A 12,923-nucleotide genomic window follows, 5' to 3' on the forward strand; every position below is an offset into this window, starting at 1 on the left:
GGCCAGGGCTGCAGGGGTTAACAAGCAGACATCATCCGTGCTCGGCTTTATTATATGTTAAAAAGATCACAGGACTAGACCGTAGCCCATGGGTTTTGCTTTGAGTGCTGTCTTTTCTTTGCCTTTTTCCTACAATCAGGTTTTAAAAAATTCTGAGCTCACTTGCCTGTTTACAGCTATAGTTCTATTTATACAGGGCCTGGATTGGTCACAGCCTTGAAGTGAATGGGGTATTCATTCATTTAAAATTGTCATTAAACTTAAGTATAATATACTACAGAAAAGTGCAGATACTGTAAACTGTGCAGTTCCTTAAATTTTCAACCACTTTCTGTTGGTGTAAGGTGTAAGGGTACACTCATTTTTCATCCTTAGATTAAAAATTCTTAGAGCACTCATCACAGCTAGAAGACATGCAGTGAATGTTTGCTGAATGGTACAGACGAGGCTGTGCCGTCCACGAGATCACACAGGTAGATTAAGGCAGCGCTGGCCTCTTCAAGTCCTGTTCTTGCTCCAAGCTCTCCTGCCTTGTCCAAAGGCTGTTAAAGCTCAGATATGAATCATATATCCAGCGCCTGGGCAGTACGGCATCCTTTTCATTGTTCCTGGTATCTTATAGGGAAGGAGGTTATACATTTTAAATTAAAGGGAGAGAATCTCATCAAATATCGCTTTATGCATTGCAACCTCCGTGTAATGGAGCCTGACTAGTTGGAGAAAAAGCCAACTCTTCACATCTCCTTTGGTCATGGGAACTGGGAACACATCTGACCTTGTGCACGTTAATACCGCCTTCGTTTTTCCAACTAACGTTTAGTCAACACTTACATGTTGGCATTAAAAATCCGTCATGATGTGCTCCTTGCTGTGCTCTAAACCTCCCGTCCAACTGGAACAGCAGAGGCTAGGCAATGGTAAGGAAGTGATGGTTGTATCCTGAAGAACAGATGTCTCTTATTTATAAACTCATACAGTTTTAGATTCTAAATCCAAACTACTGCTTGATCCTGGTCTTGAGGCCACTCATTAGTAAAGTGTTCTTAGGACTGTCAGATCCTGTCGAGGCCCCTCTGCTGGGTCCCTGTTCTTTGCAAGCTATTCACCATATGATGTACTGGGGATTCGCTGATAGCTGGCCCCCAGCTGTTGGGACCACACCTAGATGTGAAGAGGGCTGACTGTCCCCCAGGAAGGGACATGGCTTGAGTTCTTATTGCTGTGTTGAGCTAGAGCTGACGGGATGAGAGCCACCACCGTTCTGTTGTACACAGTGAAAGAACAGTGTCATTTGACTTGGGAAACGGGTATTCAAGAGCTGAATCAGAACTCCAAAGTTACCGGGTAGAGCTCCCCCAAGTGCAGATCGTGGACCTCTGCAGCAGAAATGACCCAAGGTTATTTAGCAGAAATGACAATTTCCCATCTCATCTCATCCTCGATCTACTGAATCAGACACCTTACAAAAGGGGGAAAAAAATGAAGATCAGAGTTTAAAACAAGTCTGTGAATAACTGATGCACAGAAGCTTGAGAACTGATGTTTAGGACACAATCCATGCCTTGTAACAGCTTCCACTCTGAACACCCGGAGAGGCAGCCGCTGTGGGTCAAGACTGTGTTCAGTCTTCACCCAGCAGCACAGGCAGAACAGGAAGCCCCGGGCTTGTCTTTACTGATCAAACTACAATATCCACAGGACAGGAATCCTATCTGCTTTCCACTGACGTTCGTCATTTCCGGTGCCACACAACAAATGCAAAGTTGTCATCCTGTAACCAGAGCCAGGCCAGCAGTCTCCAGGAATAGGTAGACCACCCATTTGTGTCTAGTTGGCCTTCTGGGACCTCAGCCATCCTCATAACCTCTTAAGAACTCATTCATGCAGAAAAACTGCACAATGTGCCGTTTACCTCTAAGTACCAAATCCAGTGAGGTAAAAATTCTCCCAGATTAGAATTGTACCATCCCCAAAATCCTACTGGGACTATGAAGACAGGGTGTGCTGTGTCTAAGGTTACTTCTGGGGATGTTGCATGGAGAACACTTGGTTTCACTAAAGATGGTCAGGCAGGGATCTTTACCCACTTGGACAGGGGAAAACTGAGATCACAGGTGAAGTGGCAGCCACACGGCATAGGAGTATGCTAATGTGGGGGGGGCAGCACACACATAAATGACCTGCCTGGCTGCTGGGCGAGCAGACTGCGACCACAGGCCAAGCACCTCGAGTGGGGCTTTAAACCCTGAGCTAAAACCATTTCTGAGCCCTCTGGGATAACCTCCTGGCAGGTGAGCTGAGGCTGTACACAGCATGTGTGCCTGATAACACCATCCAATTGGGGAGTGGGTAAAGTGCGTTTATTTTCTTCTATATGTGTTTTTTTTTTTTTTTTAAAAAGGAAAAAAAGAAAGAGCCTCCTCCCTTCCCTTCCAGCACCCAATGTCCACTGGGCTTGGAGGGGGTGGAGCCAGGGCCAGCCCCCTAGGAGAAGGTGTAGGAGTAGAAGGCAATGGCATTGACGCTGTAGTCCATGGGGAGCAGGTGCCCGATGTGCCTGGCCCCCAGGCTGGCCCCGCCCAGGGCGGAGGAGTGCCGCAGCTTCATCAGGGTGAAGCTGGAGAAGGAGTTCTGAGCCTGGATCTCTCTGCCCTGGGTCAGCGCCAAAAGGAAACCTGCAGGAAAGAACACAGAGGGCGGAGATGAGAGACCAGGGAGAAGGTGGGGATGAAGAGGGAGGGAAAGAAGAGGCCCAGGCCCTGAGGCTTTGCATGGAGGTCCCACATGCCAAATCCCTAACGGATGGCGCACCAGGTGTGGGAGCCCAGGGACAGCTGTGGGGCCCCAGCACCCAGTGCCACTCAAGGGCTCCAAGGGAGCATCAGAGGCCTTTGAGCTACTTCAGAATGTCTAATGGGAACCACACAGCCACCCAAAACAAGCTGCAAAGGTGCGGACAGCACATTTCTTTCCTTCTGGCCAGGATTATGGTGATGAGGATGTTGCCACATACTGGTCAGAAGCTCCGACTTCCAAAGTTACATTTGTCTTTAATTTTTAAAAGGTGATGCTTATTTAATATATTCTTTGGGAAAAAAGACCTTTTTGTGACTTCAAGGAAGCTGGATGGGATGTTGTAAAAGGGCTCCCTGGAAAAGTGAAGTTTGAGGGTCTTGGTTTGAGACTTCAGTGGCCTGTCCAGGCCTCAGTGCCCAGGTAACCAAGTCCTCCCTGCCCCAGTTCTCCCAGGCCACCTCCTTCCCAGCCCCACCCCTCACCCTTGCCCATCCCCACCTGCCCCCACCTCTTCTCACCTTCCTTCAGCAGATCCCAGCTCTTCCACACAGAGCCCACACACAGGATGGGGAGGCCAATCTCACCCTGGAACAAGACCTGGGCAGAGAGCAGAAATGGAGATTGGGGGCAACTGAGCCTCTCCAGTGCCAAAGTGGGGAGTTTCTTAAGACCAGCCCACTCTAGCCCAATTCCTCCCCTCTAGCCAGGGACCAGGAGATGGAGTCAAGAATAAAGGGTAGAAAATAGGGAGAGTCATAAATGTGAGGGAGAGAAGGGAAAGGAAAAAGGGGGTTAAGCAACAACAGAGGAAGGAAAGAGAAGGGAGGGAAACAGACAGAAGCAGGACTGAAAGAAAGGGTGCAGCGCATTCACCACATTGAACAACTGACTCTATGTATACTGGCCTGGGACCAGCCAGAGGGGAGGCACTGAACCCAAGCACTTCTCTGTTACACACTTCCCACAGATGTTTTCTCATACCCAGAGTTCCTTTCAAATTATATCCCATTTACACAGTTTTATGGGAAAGTCTCACCCCTAATGGGGAAGGGTCAAATCTGGCCCAGCAGCTCCCCACCCCTCATTTCCCACCTCAACTCACCGGGTCAATCTCAGGCAACACTGCCACCACGTGTCTGCCCAGCATCTCCCCAGCCTTCCTGAAGATATACCGGGAGAGGGGGTCTCCCTGCTGAGCACCTGGGTAGGGAGGAGGGAACAGAGCTGGTGAACATATGGGGAGCCACTGGTCCTCAGTTACTCTCTCTCTCTCTGCTGCAGGGCAGCAACAGTGGGAGGTAGGAGTACCGAGAGGCAGCCAAGGTCTGAATCAGGAACAGATGCTCACGGCATGGCACGGGGCTAAGCCAGCCTCCAAAGCTGCCCCTTGTCCTTACTCCCTCGGCCCCCACCAGGAATTTCCACCTAGGAAGGGTGCCCTGTACAGAGGTGGCTCATTCCAGGCACTTGAGAAGGGGAGCCCCCCTAGGGGGCACACTGGCACTGGAGGTCTGTACTCCAACTCACACTGAGTTCTTCAGTCGGTCCCTGAAGGTCTCTCAGCTCTGGGGCCCCAGGACCCTACCTGAGCAGCTGGCCGGTACTCCTGTCGGGGCCCCCCACCCGCCTCTAACAGTCTGCTGGTGGTCAGCCCAGCCCCCTCCTTGCTCTGCTCTGAAGGGGCCTCAGACCAGCAGATCTCAGAGGGACCTACAATTCCCCGAGGCTTCAGGAATCCAAATGAAGGGAGTGTGGGCTGTATAATGGAGAAAGAAATGTGCAAACAAACATGCCCTGTGGTTCAGCTTCTCCTGATACCCAGCCAAACACGCCTCGCCTGTCCGGGATCCCCTAGTTCTGTGGGTATCATCGGTTAAAAAAGCAAGTTATAGATTTGCCCAAAGGACAACAGCCTCATACGTTTCTCAGAAACAGACACACAGCCTGCACAAGCCATGACAGCTGTCAAAAGGACCAGGTTACATAAAGCAATTGTCATTACAACCTGTGTGTCCTGCCTCCACCCCAAGGCCCACCAGTACCAAGGCCCATGGTGGCAGAAAACAGGTCACCTGGACAAAGGGAAATTGGCTTCCAATCCCCATGTGACCCCTACTCCACCCTCCAATTGGGGAGGTCTTTGCAGAACAAAACCAGATAAAGCCCTGCCCCACCTCCAGTACCTTCTGCAACTTTCCGGCAAAAGCCAGCAAACCTGCATTTATCAAAGTCTCTGTACAGGTGGGTGAGAATTCCTAGCCGATCTGGCACCTGAGAGGCAGAAAGGGCACAAGACAGTCAGCAGCAGCAAAGGAAGACCCCCAGTGTGCCCACCCAGTTGGCCTTGCCGATATCTCTACTGTTTGAAAAGCTGGGGAAATGTTTACGCTCTAGAGAGTCCAAGGATTTGAGATTTCTCATTTGAGAAAGGTCCGTTTTCCCCAACATGGACCCTGCTGCTCTTTAGAGGTTAGCTTGGACGCAACATAGAACACACATCTGTGCCCACCAGAGTATTCTGTAGTTCCCCGAGGAGCTCTTGAAAAGATTTCTTGGGCCGAAGGAATCTAAGGACACCGCACACTGCACCCCTCTCTTAAAGAGAGTCACAGGGCAGATCAAGGGCTCCGAGAAGTCCTAACCAGGAAATTGATTTGTTTCTCCCCTCTTATTTGACCACAAGATCTATCTTCTTCCTCAACCAGCTTACACCCCTGTAACACCTCTGAAGGTCCTGAGGAACCAGAGATCCCCCGGCAAAATGGAAGGAAGAGGGGGTGGGGGCTAAATTGTGAGCATTTACGGCAACGTACTAAGCATGTTATACACACTGTGTCATTCAACCTTTGTAACGACCTAATGAGAATGACTAAAGGATAAGAGAGGGACTAGCAGACATGTCAGTGGAGCTTGGAACCAATCTGTTGCTTAACTCCACTTCCCACAGCAACTGCCATGAGAAGTGATTTCTCTTCCTGGCCCCTCCATACTCCTTACCTTGGCCCAAGCCAGAGTTCCTCTTCAATCGTCAATCCCTAAGCCTTGACAATACAGGTCCTTCTTTCCAGCATCTCTACTCTTCCTTGACCCTGGCCCCAGCTCACCTAAGTGGCCCTCGTCCAGAGAGACGTCTATCAGATAAATTTACCTCCCTTCTCCTCTCCCACCTTTCACCTCTGCTTCAGCTCCAGGCAGCTGTTTCCTAATCCACTACAAATGAGCACAGCCCAAACCAAGAAGGGCGGTCAGTCCCTGATGCCTGGGGTAGGAGGCTGTACCTTCCCAAGAACCCTCCCCGCCCATTTCCTGAATGCGCTCTCCTCCGTGGCCTGTGCAGGTCAGAGGCAGCTCACTGTCCAACACATCTGTTGACTTTCCCCGCTGTCCCTGTGTCTGTGTGCACCGCCCCCGATCTCACCCCGCCCTTCCCATTCCAGCCTAAAATGGCACCTGCCTTCACCTCTCAGCAGAGTCTCGCTGCCCAAGAGTGAAGTCTAGCTTGTCCCTACCCTACCCCCTCCTCATGCCTGGAACCCTCCTGGAATGCACCACCTGCCTCATTCTGAATCCTGTCCTCACCTATGACTTCTCCATCCTCCAGCTCTGACCCACAACTCACCCCGACCTCCCTCTGGCTCACCCAGCCCCTCTCCTGCGTTCACCCCTGCACAGTCTCCCACAGCCCTATCCCAGGTGTGCACGTTTACCAGGGGGCAGGGGAAGTACCTGGAAGTAGTTGAACATGGCCTGTTTGACATAGCCAATGTCATGCGGAGCCGCCTCTAGGTTGTCGATGGAGTCAAACACTATTTTCACTGCTTGGTGTGCAATCCAGTAGGCTGCAGAGAGCAGAGAGGGCTAAGAAGATGGGGGCAATCTCCCCAAGCTCACAGGGAAGGGAACTCAGACCTAGACAGGGTTGGGTATTACAGAGAATTAGGTGCCCCGATTCCCAGCCTGGGGTCCTCTAACTAAACTGTATCTGACTGACCCACATGATGGAAAGCTGGAGGGGGAAGACAGAACAGGTGAAGCTGGGTCACACCAGCTCCTACCCCCGCAGACAGACACGGTCAGTCAGCTATCACACAAACCACCACGGTCACTGCCAGGAGCAGGGCCCTAAGGGCCCTTATGCAAACGTACACCTGCTACCCATATAGAGGTGGTGGTGGGAGCTTCCATCCCTCCTTCCCATGAGCAGACTGGTACGGCTACAGCCTTAACCTTCGTAGTGTCAGGTCCTTCCTAAGGACTCCAACAGTCAGCACAGGTAGGCAACAGCCATTAGGCTGAGGCATGGCTCTTGAGTCCTGGGTGCAAATCGCTGCTGAAGACCAAGGCCAGCCAGGAGTCCCACAGCTCCATCTCCATGATCCCAGTCATTACCCTGCCCTCAGATTCAGGAGGTGTCCCAGAGAGCCCCCAGGCGTCGGCAGGCCAAGGGGAGGCGGCGAGAGGAAGATGGGGAGCTGCAGGGAGGGAAGGGTCCAGGACCCTGAGCCAGCCCAGTCGGCGTGCACTCACCTGAGCCCTCGTCTCCCATCATGTGGCCCCAGCCGCCGCAGCCGCTCTCAGAGCCGTCGGGATTGATGAGCCTGCAGTTGGAGCCTGTCCCTGAGATGAGCACGATCCCACCTGGGGAAAGGGCACGGGACACTCAGCGCGGCCGAGGCCCTGCAGAGCACAGAGCTTCCGACTGAGGGACGACAGGACAGACACCAGCCCCAAGCAAAGCGATCACCACCCAGTTTTGCAGAGAAAACCCAGCCCAGCTATTTTCCTGCCTGAAGGAGGAGGGCCTGGGTCTCAGAGAAACCCCAATCACATACAGCCCTTTTTGGGGAACAAGGAACACGAGTCTGTCTCCTTGCCCAGCCAGCCTTCAAGTGACTCCCTGCTTAACTGAGTCCCTGCCATGTGCCAGGATTGTGCTAGACTCTTTTCACATTCATTCAATGCCCTGACCCACCTTATGAATCTAATTACCCCCATCTCATGGATGAGGAAATTGAAACTCAGAGAGTTTCGTAACTTCTCCAAGATCGTACAGCTGGTAAAATGGGAGCTGAGATTCAAACGCCAGTCTCACAATGCCATCCCCTTCTGCGCTGCCATCACACTTCCTCCCATTTTCTTTTCCACACTTGCTGCTTTCCCTAGCCAGCTTCATCACTCCACTGCCTGGGGCGTCCTCCTCTGGAATGGAGTTTTATGCTGGACTCCATTCTCTGCTTCCCATCAAGATGCCCTTCCTGCCCTCCTTCCTCCTGCCCAGTCCCTGCTCTGGCCAACTTCAGCTAATGAGAGGAGTGGGAGGTATGACTGAGGCTGCCTTCCAGGTATTTGCAAGTCAGGTTCTGCCAGCTAAACCTAAGGGGCTTCTTCCCCCAAGAAAACCACTTCTCAACCTCACCCCTCCCTCCACCTCCTCACCATCCGGCGTGGCTGTGGCGATGGAGCCGGCTGCGTCGGTGGTGATTAAGTAGCTTTCACTCAGGTAAGGAAATCGGTCCCTCAGCTCCTCCATCAGGATCCTCACCGCGTCCTCCTGATCCCCACCGCTCAAGGATAGGCCCTAGGCCACGCGGGAGGTGAGCGAGCAAGCAGGGCCCCAGACCCAGCTCCTTTCTCAACCCCCTCCCCTTCTGATGTCTGCCCCCTGCTTTCTACATCGGGGCATACCCTGCTCATGCGGCCCGGGTCCTTCCACCCCACACAGTGACTCATCAGAAGGCAAGAACCTGGACTGAGGATGGACAAGAGAAAGGATTCGACACGGCCAGATTTGGAGCTGGAGAGGACAGTAGCGCCCTTAACAAAAAAAATCAGGCAGAGGAGCAAGCTGAGGGGAGAGAAGCTTGGTCCAGAATACACAGGGTCTGGCTGTGCCTGCAGGACATCTCACTGAGGGTGTCCCGGCAGTAGCCGGAGCTACAGCAACTCGGGAGAATGGGCTGAGCTAGGAATAATGGCTAACATTCATCGGAGCTTATGGGCCAGGGTCCCTGCAAACCATTTTGGGATGTACCATGTCATTTTACTTCCCCAGCAACTCTGAGGTAGCTACTGTTATCTGCATTTTCCAAATGAGGAAACTGAGGCTTAGAGAAGGTAAGTAACCTGCTTAGGGTCACATAGGTGTTGAGTGACAAAGATTCAAACCAAGATCTCAGTGGCTCTCCAAAGCCCTGTGCTCTTCCAATCCATGTGGCTTGTAGGTGGCAACTGGAGCCACAAGAATGCACGAGATGAGGTGAGTTTCTAGACCAGAGACTAGGCCCTCAAGGCCTTTCCTTCTGCAGTCATCAGACTCATCCAGTGCAAACTCACTGTCTCAGTGCTGCTGTGATCTCATTCCCAAGCTCTACCAGGACTCACCAAGCTTCGTAGAGGTACCAGAGGATCCACCCCTGCTTTCCGTTTGGCCCTGTTCACCATCTCGTTGATCCTCTCCACACACTTGTCTGTCCCGATCAGCTGGCCCCGATCAAGGGAAGGAAGAGTTACAAAGGCTCGCATGACCTGTGTTGCCCCTATGAGCTGCTAATGAGCCCCCAGCCACCACCTTAACAGGAACTACAGAGACTAAAACCACAATCAAGCCCACCGGTTCCCTCAGTGTGGCCTTTACCCAGTGGTTTGTGCTGAGTCCATCCGCTTCTGCCAGGATCTGCCCATCCTCTGAGAGTAAAAGGACCTTGGACCGTGTGCCTCCCCTACAGAACACAAGGGGGCACTCAGTCTTGCTCAGAAAAACCTGCAGACACAGCTAAGCTTGTGCAGTCCTGGTCACAGGCAGAGCCCAATGTGATGGAGACAGCTTCAGCAAACCCAGCCACCATTCCCAAATGCCCAGTTGCCACCTCCTCTGCAGTTTGGCGTTTGCTGTGTTCTTGGATTTCTGAAACACATTTCCCGTTCAGCCTCCCTTGGGGGTGTCCCACTTATCCTGCAAGACTCTACTCATATATCACCCAGTCCTTGAAACCTCTGATGTGTGGCCCTCCACCAAAGCTCCATTAGTTCAGCCATGTCAGTGCCCCTACGAACTCCTCTGTATTAAAAGTGTGTTAAGCTGCTTTACTGTGCGCCTCTCTCTAGACTACAAACTCCACTGGGTAAAGCTCTGGATCATTTATTTACCTGCATGAATGGCACATGCAACCCTCAGTAAATGTGACTGAAAAGAATGGCACGTCTCTCTGCTTCTTTCACAAAACCAAAGGCTGCCTTTTGCAGCTCCAGCTGCCAAGGTCTTCAAAACACTCTCGTGAGAAATGGTGACCAGATGGCAGGGAGTTAATACCTGCTTAAGCAACTAAAGGGTCAAATGCTTATTACTGGGGCAAATGGTAGTTTCGACAGAGGGCTGTGGTGGTGCAACGTATGTTTATTGATCAGTACTTTCAGGAATATCAGAAGAGGACACAGAAGACCTGCTGATCAAACTCACAGGTGACAAGAAGTTGCAAGGAGTAATTAATGCATGAGGTAGCTGATTAATCGTCCCAAAAAATCTCTTGACAAGCTGGAAAAATGGGTCATACCTTACACCTGAATAGAACAGGGATGAATGCAAACTTCTGTACTTTTTTTTTAGTGCAATAGATACAGGGCAGGAGAGATCAATCATAAAAATGCACGTGAAAAAGACAGACTTTGGGGTCCATGAGTCAGCAGTGAGATGTGACTGCCCTAGGAATAATCCAATCTTAGATTCAAAGTGCCCTGTCTTGAGACAACAGCCACTCTCTATTATGCCCTGATTTGATACACCCAGAGTCACAAAATATTGTCACTGGCAAGGGACTTGGCGACCATTCTGTTCATCCCTCTTCTGACTTGACACATAAGGTAACTGAAGCGCAAACAGGGCAAAAGTCTAGCCCACCGTCATACCGAGGGCAAGAGCTACTATCAAAAAGTCCAGTAGACAAGCTTCCGAGCAGGAAATACGCAAGAATAACACAGGGTGGATCTAGAGTGAGGAGCCCGGAGTGCCGGCAAGAATGGAAGGGCTTCTGGCAGCAGGACAAGCCAGCAGTCTGGCTCGTCCAGCTTCAGTTCCCAGGTACCCTCCGGCAAAGATCTTTGTCCGGGATTCCACCACCCTCCCACTGCTCTCCCCAAGTCCAGCAACTTCACACCTGACACCTGTTCAGCAAAACTCTCTCTGGGAGCAAGAATGCAAAAAAGGAGCTTCTTCAGCGGGGCCAGGAGGAGTGGGTCATCCGTGGGAGAAGGGGGCGTGGTTCCGCCGCAAAACACAAAGGTCCCCCCCCAGAGGTGTGGCCGTGGCACACACAGTGCGTGCAAATCACAAGACTGCGCGCGCGAGGGCACCGCCTCGCGTGTACACACTCCTCCACGAGGCCCCGCAGCCCGAAAGCCCAAAGTGGCCGAACCCTGACAGAGGCGGGAGGCCACCAGCCTGCCGGCCTGGCCACGGCCTTCCTTCCGCCCTGCCCAGGGAGCGGCCCAGGCCGCCTCCCAGGCGCCCCTCCCTGACTCCCTCCTCGAGGCCGCACTCACCCCTCTACACCCCCGTAGAGCGCGGCCATGCTGCTGCTACCGCCTCCGCCGCCGCGGATCCCGCCGTCCGCTTCCCTCCCGCCGGCGCTCCCCTCCCTCCAGCCCGCTCTGCACCGCCCCGCGTCACGTGAACGCCCCGCCGGTCCAGCTGAGGCCCACTGCGCCTGCGCGGGGGCGTGGTGCCCCTGCCCGCCGTCGGCCCCAGAGCAGCGGGTCGGGCGAGTCCGGCAGGCTGGGTGAGTCCGGCAGGCTGGGTGAGTGCGGTGCTTAGCTGCTCCTCCGGACCTCCTCCCCACCTCCTGGGCCCCGCTTCTGGAGATGAATATGGGATCCCCAGCGGAGGAGCCAGAAAGCAGTACCCGGGTCGCATCCGCTAGACGCGTCACTGACCTGCCCTCCCCATCAGTGCCCGGAAGTGGCTGGCAGCCCCGTCTGGCGCGTGCGCAATGCTTGTGAGCCACGTAGACTGTGGGTGAAACAGTGACGCGCTCTCGGCTGGACCCCCCAGCGGTGTGTGAGGTCGGGGAGCCGGGCACGCAAGCTGGGGGGCCGCTGGGACTCTTAAATCATTATTGCATTGTTCAGCCCGGCACCTGCCTGTCAGTGGCAGTTACACGTGCACGCACAAGCACCCAGGCCGACTTGACTCTGCACTCGTGTGAATCTGCGTAACCGGGAGTAACTAGAAGTGGGCTGGGGAAGGGGAAAGCCCTGGAGGCTGTTCTTGTAAGACCAGAGAAGGAAGCGGTGTTTTTACTACGCGCTTACAAAAAAAGTTTGGTTCTTTGTGGAGGATATTGGCAGAGACATAGACTGCTTGGCAAACTAGCAGGTATGCTTTGTGAAATAAAACATTTTTTTGGCCAGGCAAAAATTTAAACAAACAAAAAGTTGTTCTTTGGCTTCCTCTTTTCCTCCTACTGTGCATAGTGTATCTGCATTATGCATGGAGCAAACCTTCCCAAGGCAGAAACACCTGCTCAACCAAAAGAGCAACATTCTCCTAGCATCAGTAAGAGAGCTCCTTAAAGGTTACATTCCTTCTTGATAAGGGGGTCACGTAGCGCTTAGATCTGGATTATGTAAACTGCCAATAGTACATCATTTAATGTACATCCTTCTCTCTCAAAAAACTTAATATAACTGTGACTTGACTTCTAAGGGGCAGAGCAGTACTCAGATAATTCTGAGGCGCTCCTCTGAGGTTATAATCCTCAAATTTATCCGGAATAGAATTTTGTTTCTTTCCTAGGTCGACTGATTAACTTTTCGTCGACAGGTTTTACAAGCCTTTTGTTGCCCTCCAGCCACCACTGCATTCTTCTTCCTTCCTTGCACCAGGTCAGGACAGGGAAAGGTAGTGCAAAGAGAGAAAATACTAGCCAGGTCTGAAAATCAAGCTGGGGCTCCTCCTCCTCTGTGGGCTCATTCGGGGGGTGCTGGGCCCATGAAAAGTAGCAGCTCGAACTAGGAGGGCAGTCAGCTGCACTTGGTATCTCTTCAGGAACATCAGCCTAGGGAGGGGTCTGTCGCAGGGTGGTTCTCAAGCCTGTCCCCACTCTCCCATCCATCTCTCCGGTGTGCCTGCAATC

At 52.6% G+C, this 12,923-nt stretch overlaps 1 protein-coding gene across 2 annotated transcripts; it reads right to left on the reverse strand.

Moving 5' to 3' along the window:
• Positions 1 to 2,338: 2,338 nt before the first annotated feature.
• Positions 2,339 to 11,748, reverse strand: NAGK (N-acetylglucosamine kinase). Of its 2 annotated transcripts, none has more exons than XM_064494405.1 (10): positions 11,722 to 11,748; positions 9,431 to 9,515; positions 9,178 to 9,276; positions 8,233 to 8,374; positions 7,324 to 7,434; positions 6,523 to 6,635; positions 4,980 to 5,067; positions 3,899 to 3,996; positions 3,315 to 3,393; positions 2,339 to 2,675 (listed from the first exon to the last, which is right to left on the reverse strand). In XM_064494405.1, exons 3-10 carry the CDS (start codon positions 9,235 to 9,237, stop codon positions 2,485 to 2,487), a joined length of 882 nt encoding a protein of 293 aa, XP_064350475.1. In that variant the 5' UTR covers positions 9,238 to 9,276; positions 9,431 to 9,515; positions 11,722 to 11,748; the 3' UTR covers positions 2,339 to 2,484. The 2 variants fall into 2 exon arrangements, with proteins under 2 accessions (XP_064350475.1, XP_010993677.1); XM_010995375.3 differs by lacking the exon at positions 11,722 to 11,748 and adding an exon at positions 11,332 to 11,664.
• Between the last annotated feature and the right edge of the window lie 1,175 nt (positions 11,749 to 12,923).

This window comes from Camelus dromedarius, chromosome 15, assembly GCF_036321535.1.
Source record: "Camelus dromedarius isolate mCamDro1 chromosome 15, mCamDro1.pat, whole genome shotgun sequence".
Lineage (NCBI taxonomy): Eukaryota > Metazoa > Chordata > Mammalia > Artiodactyla > Camelidae > Camelus > Camelus dromedarius.

Bases quoted from the DNA above. Each gene is read 5' to 3' on its own strand.
- NAGK (XM_010995375.3), bottom strand. From the start codon at position 11,360: ATGGCCGCGCTCTACGGGGGTGTAGAGGG. The intron at 6,636-7,323 runs GTGAGTGCACGC...TGCTCTCTGCAG, and splicing joins GATGGGAGACGAGGGCTCAG to CCTACTGGATTGCACACCAA. The intron at 2,676-3,314 runs GTGAGAAGAGGT...TCTTTCCTGCAG, and splicing joins CTGGGATCTGCTGAAGGAAG to GTTTCCTTTTGGCGCTGACC.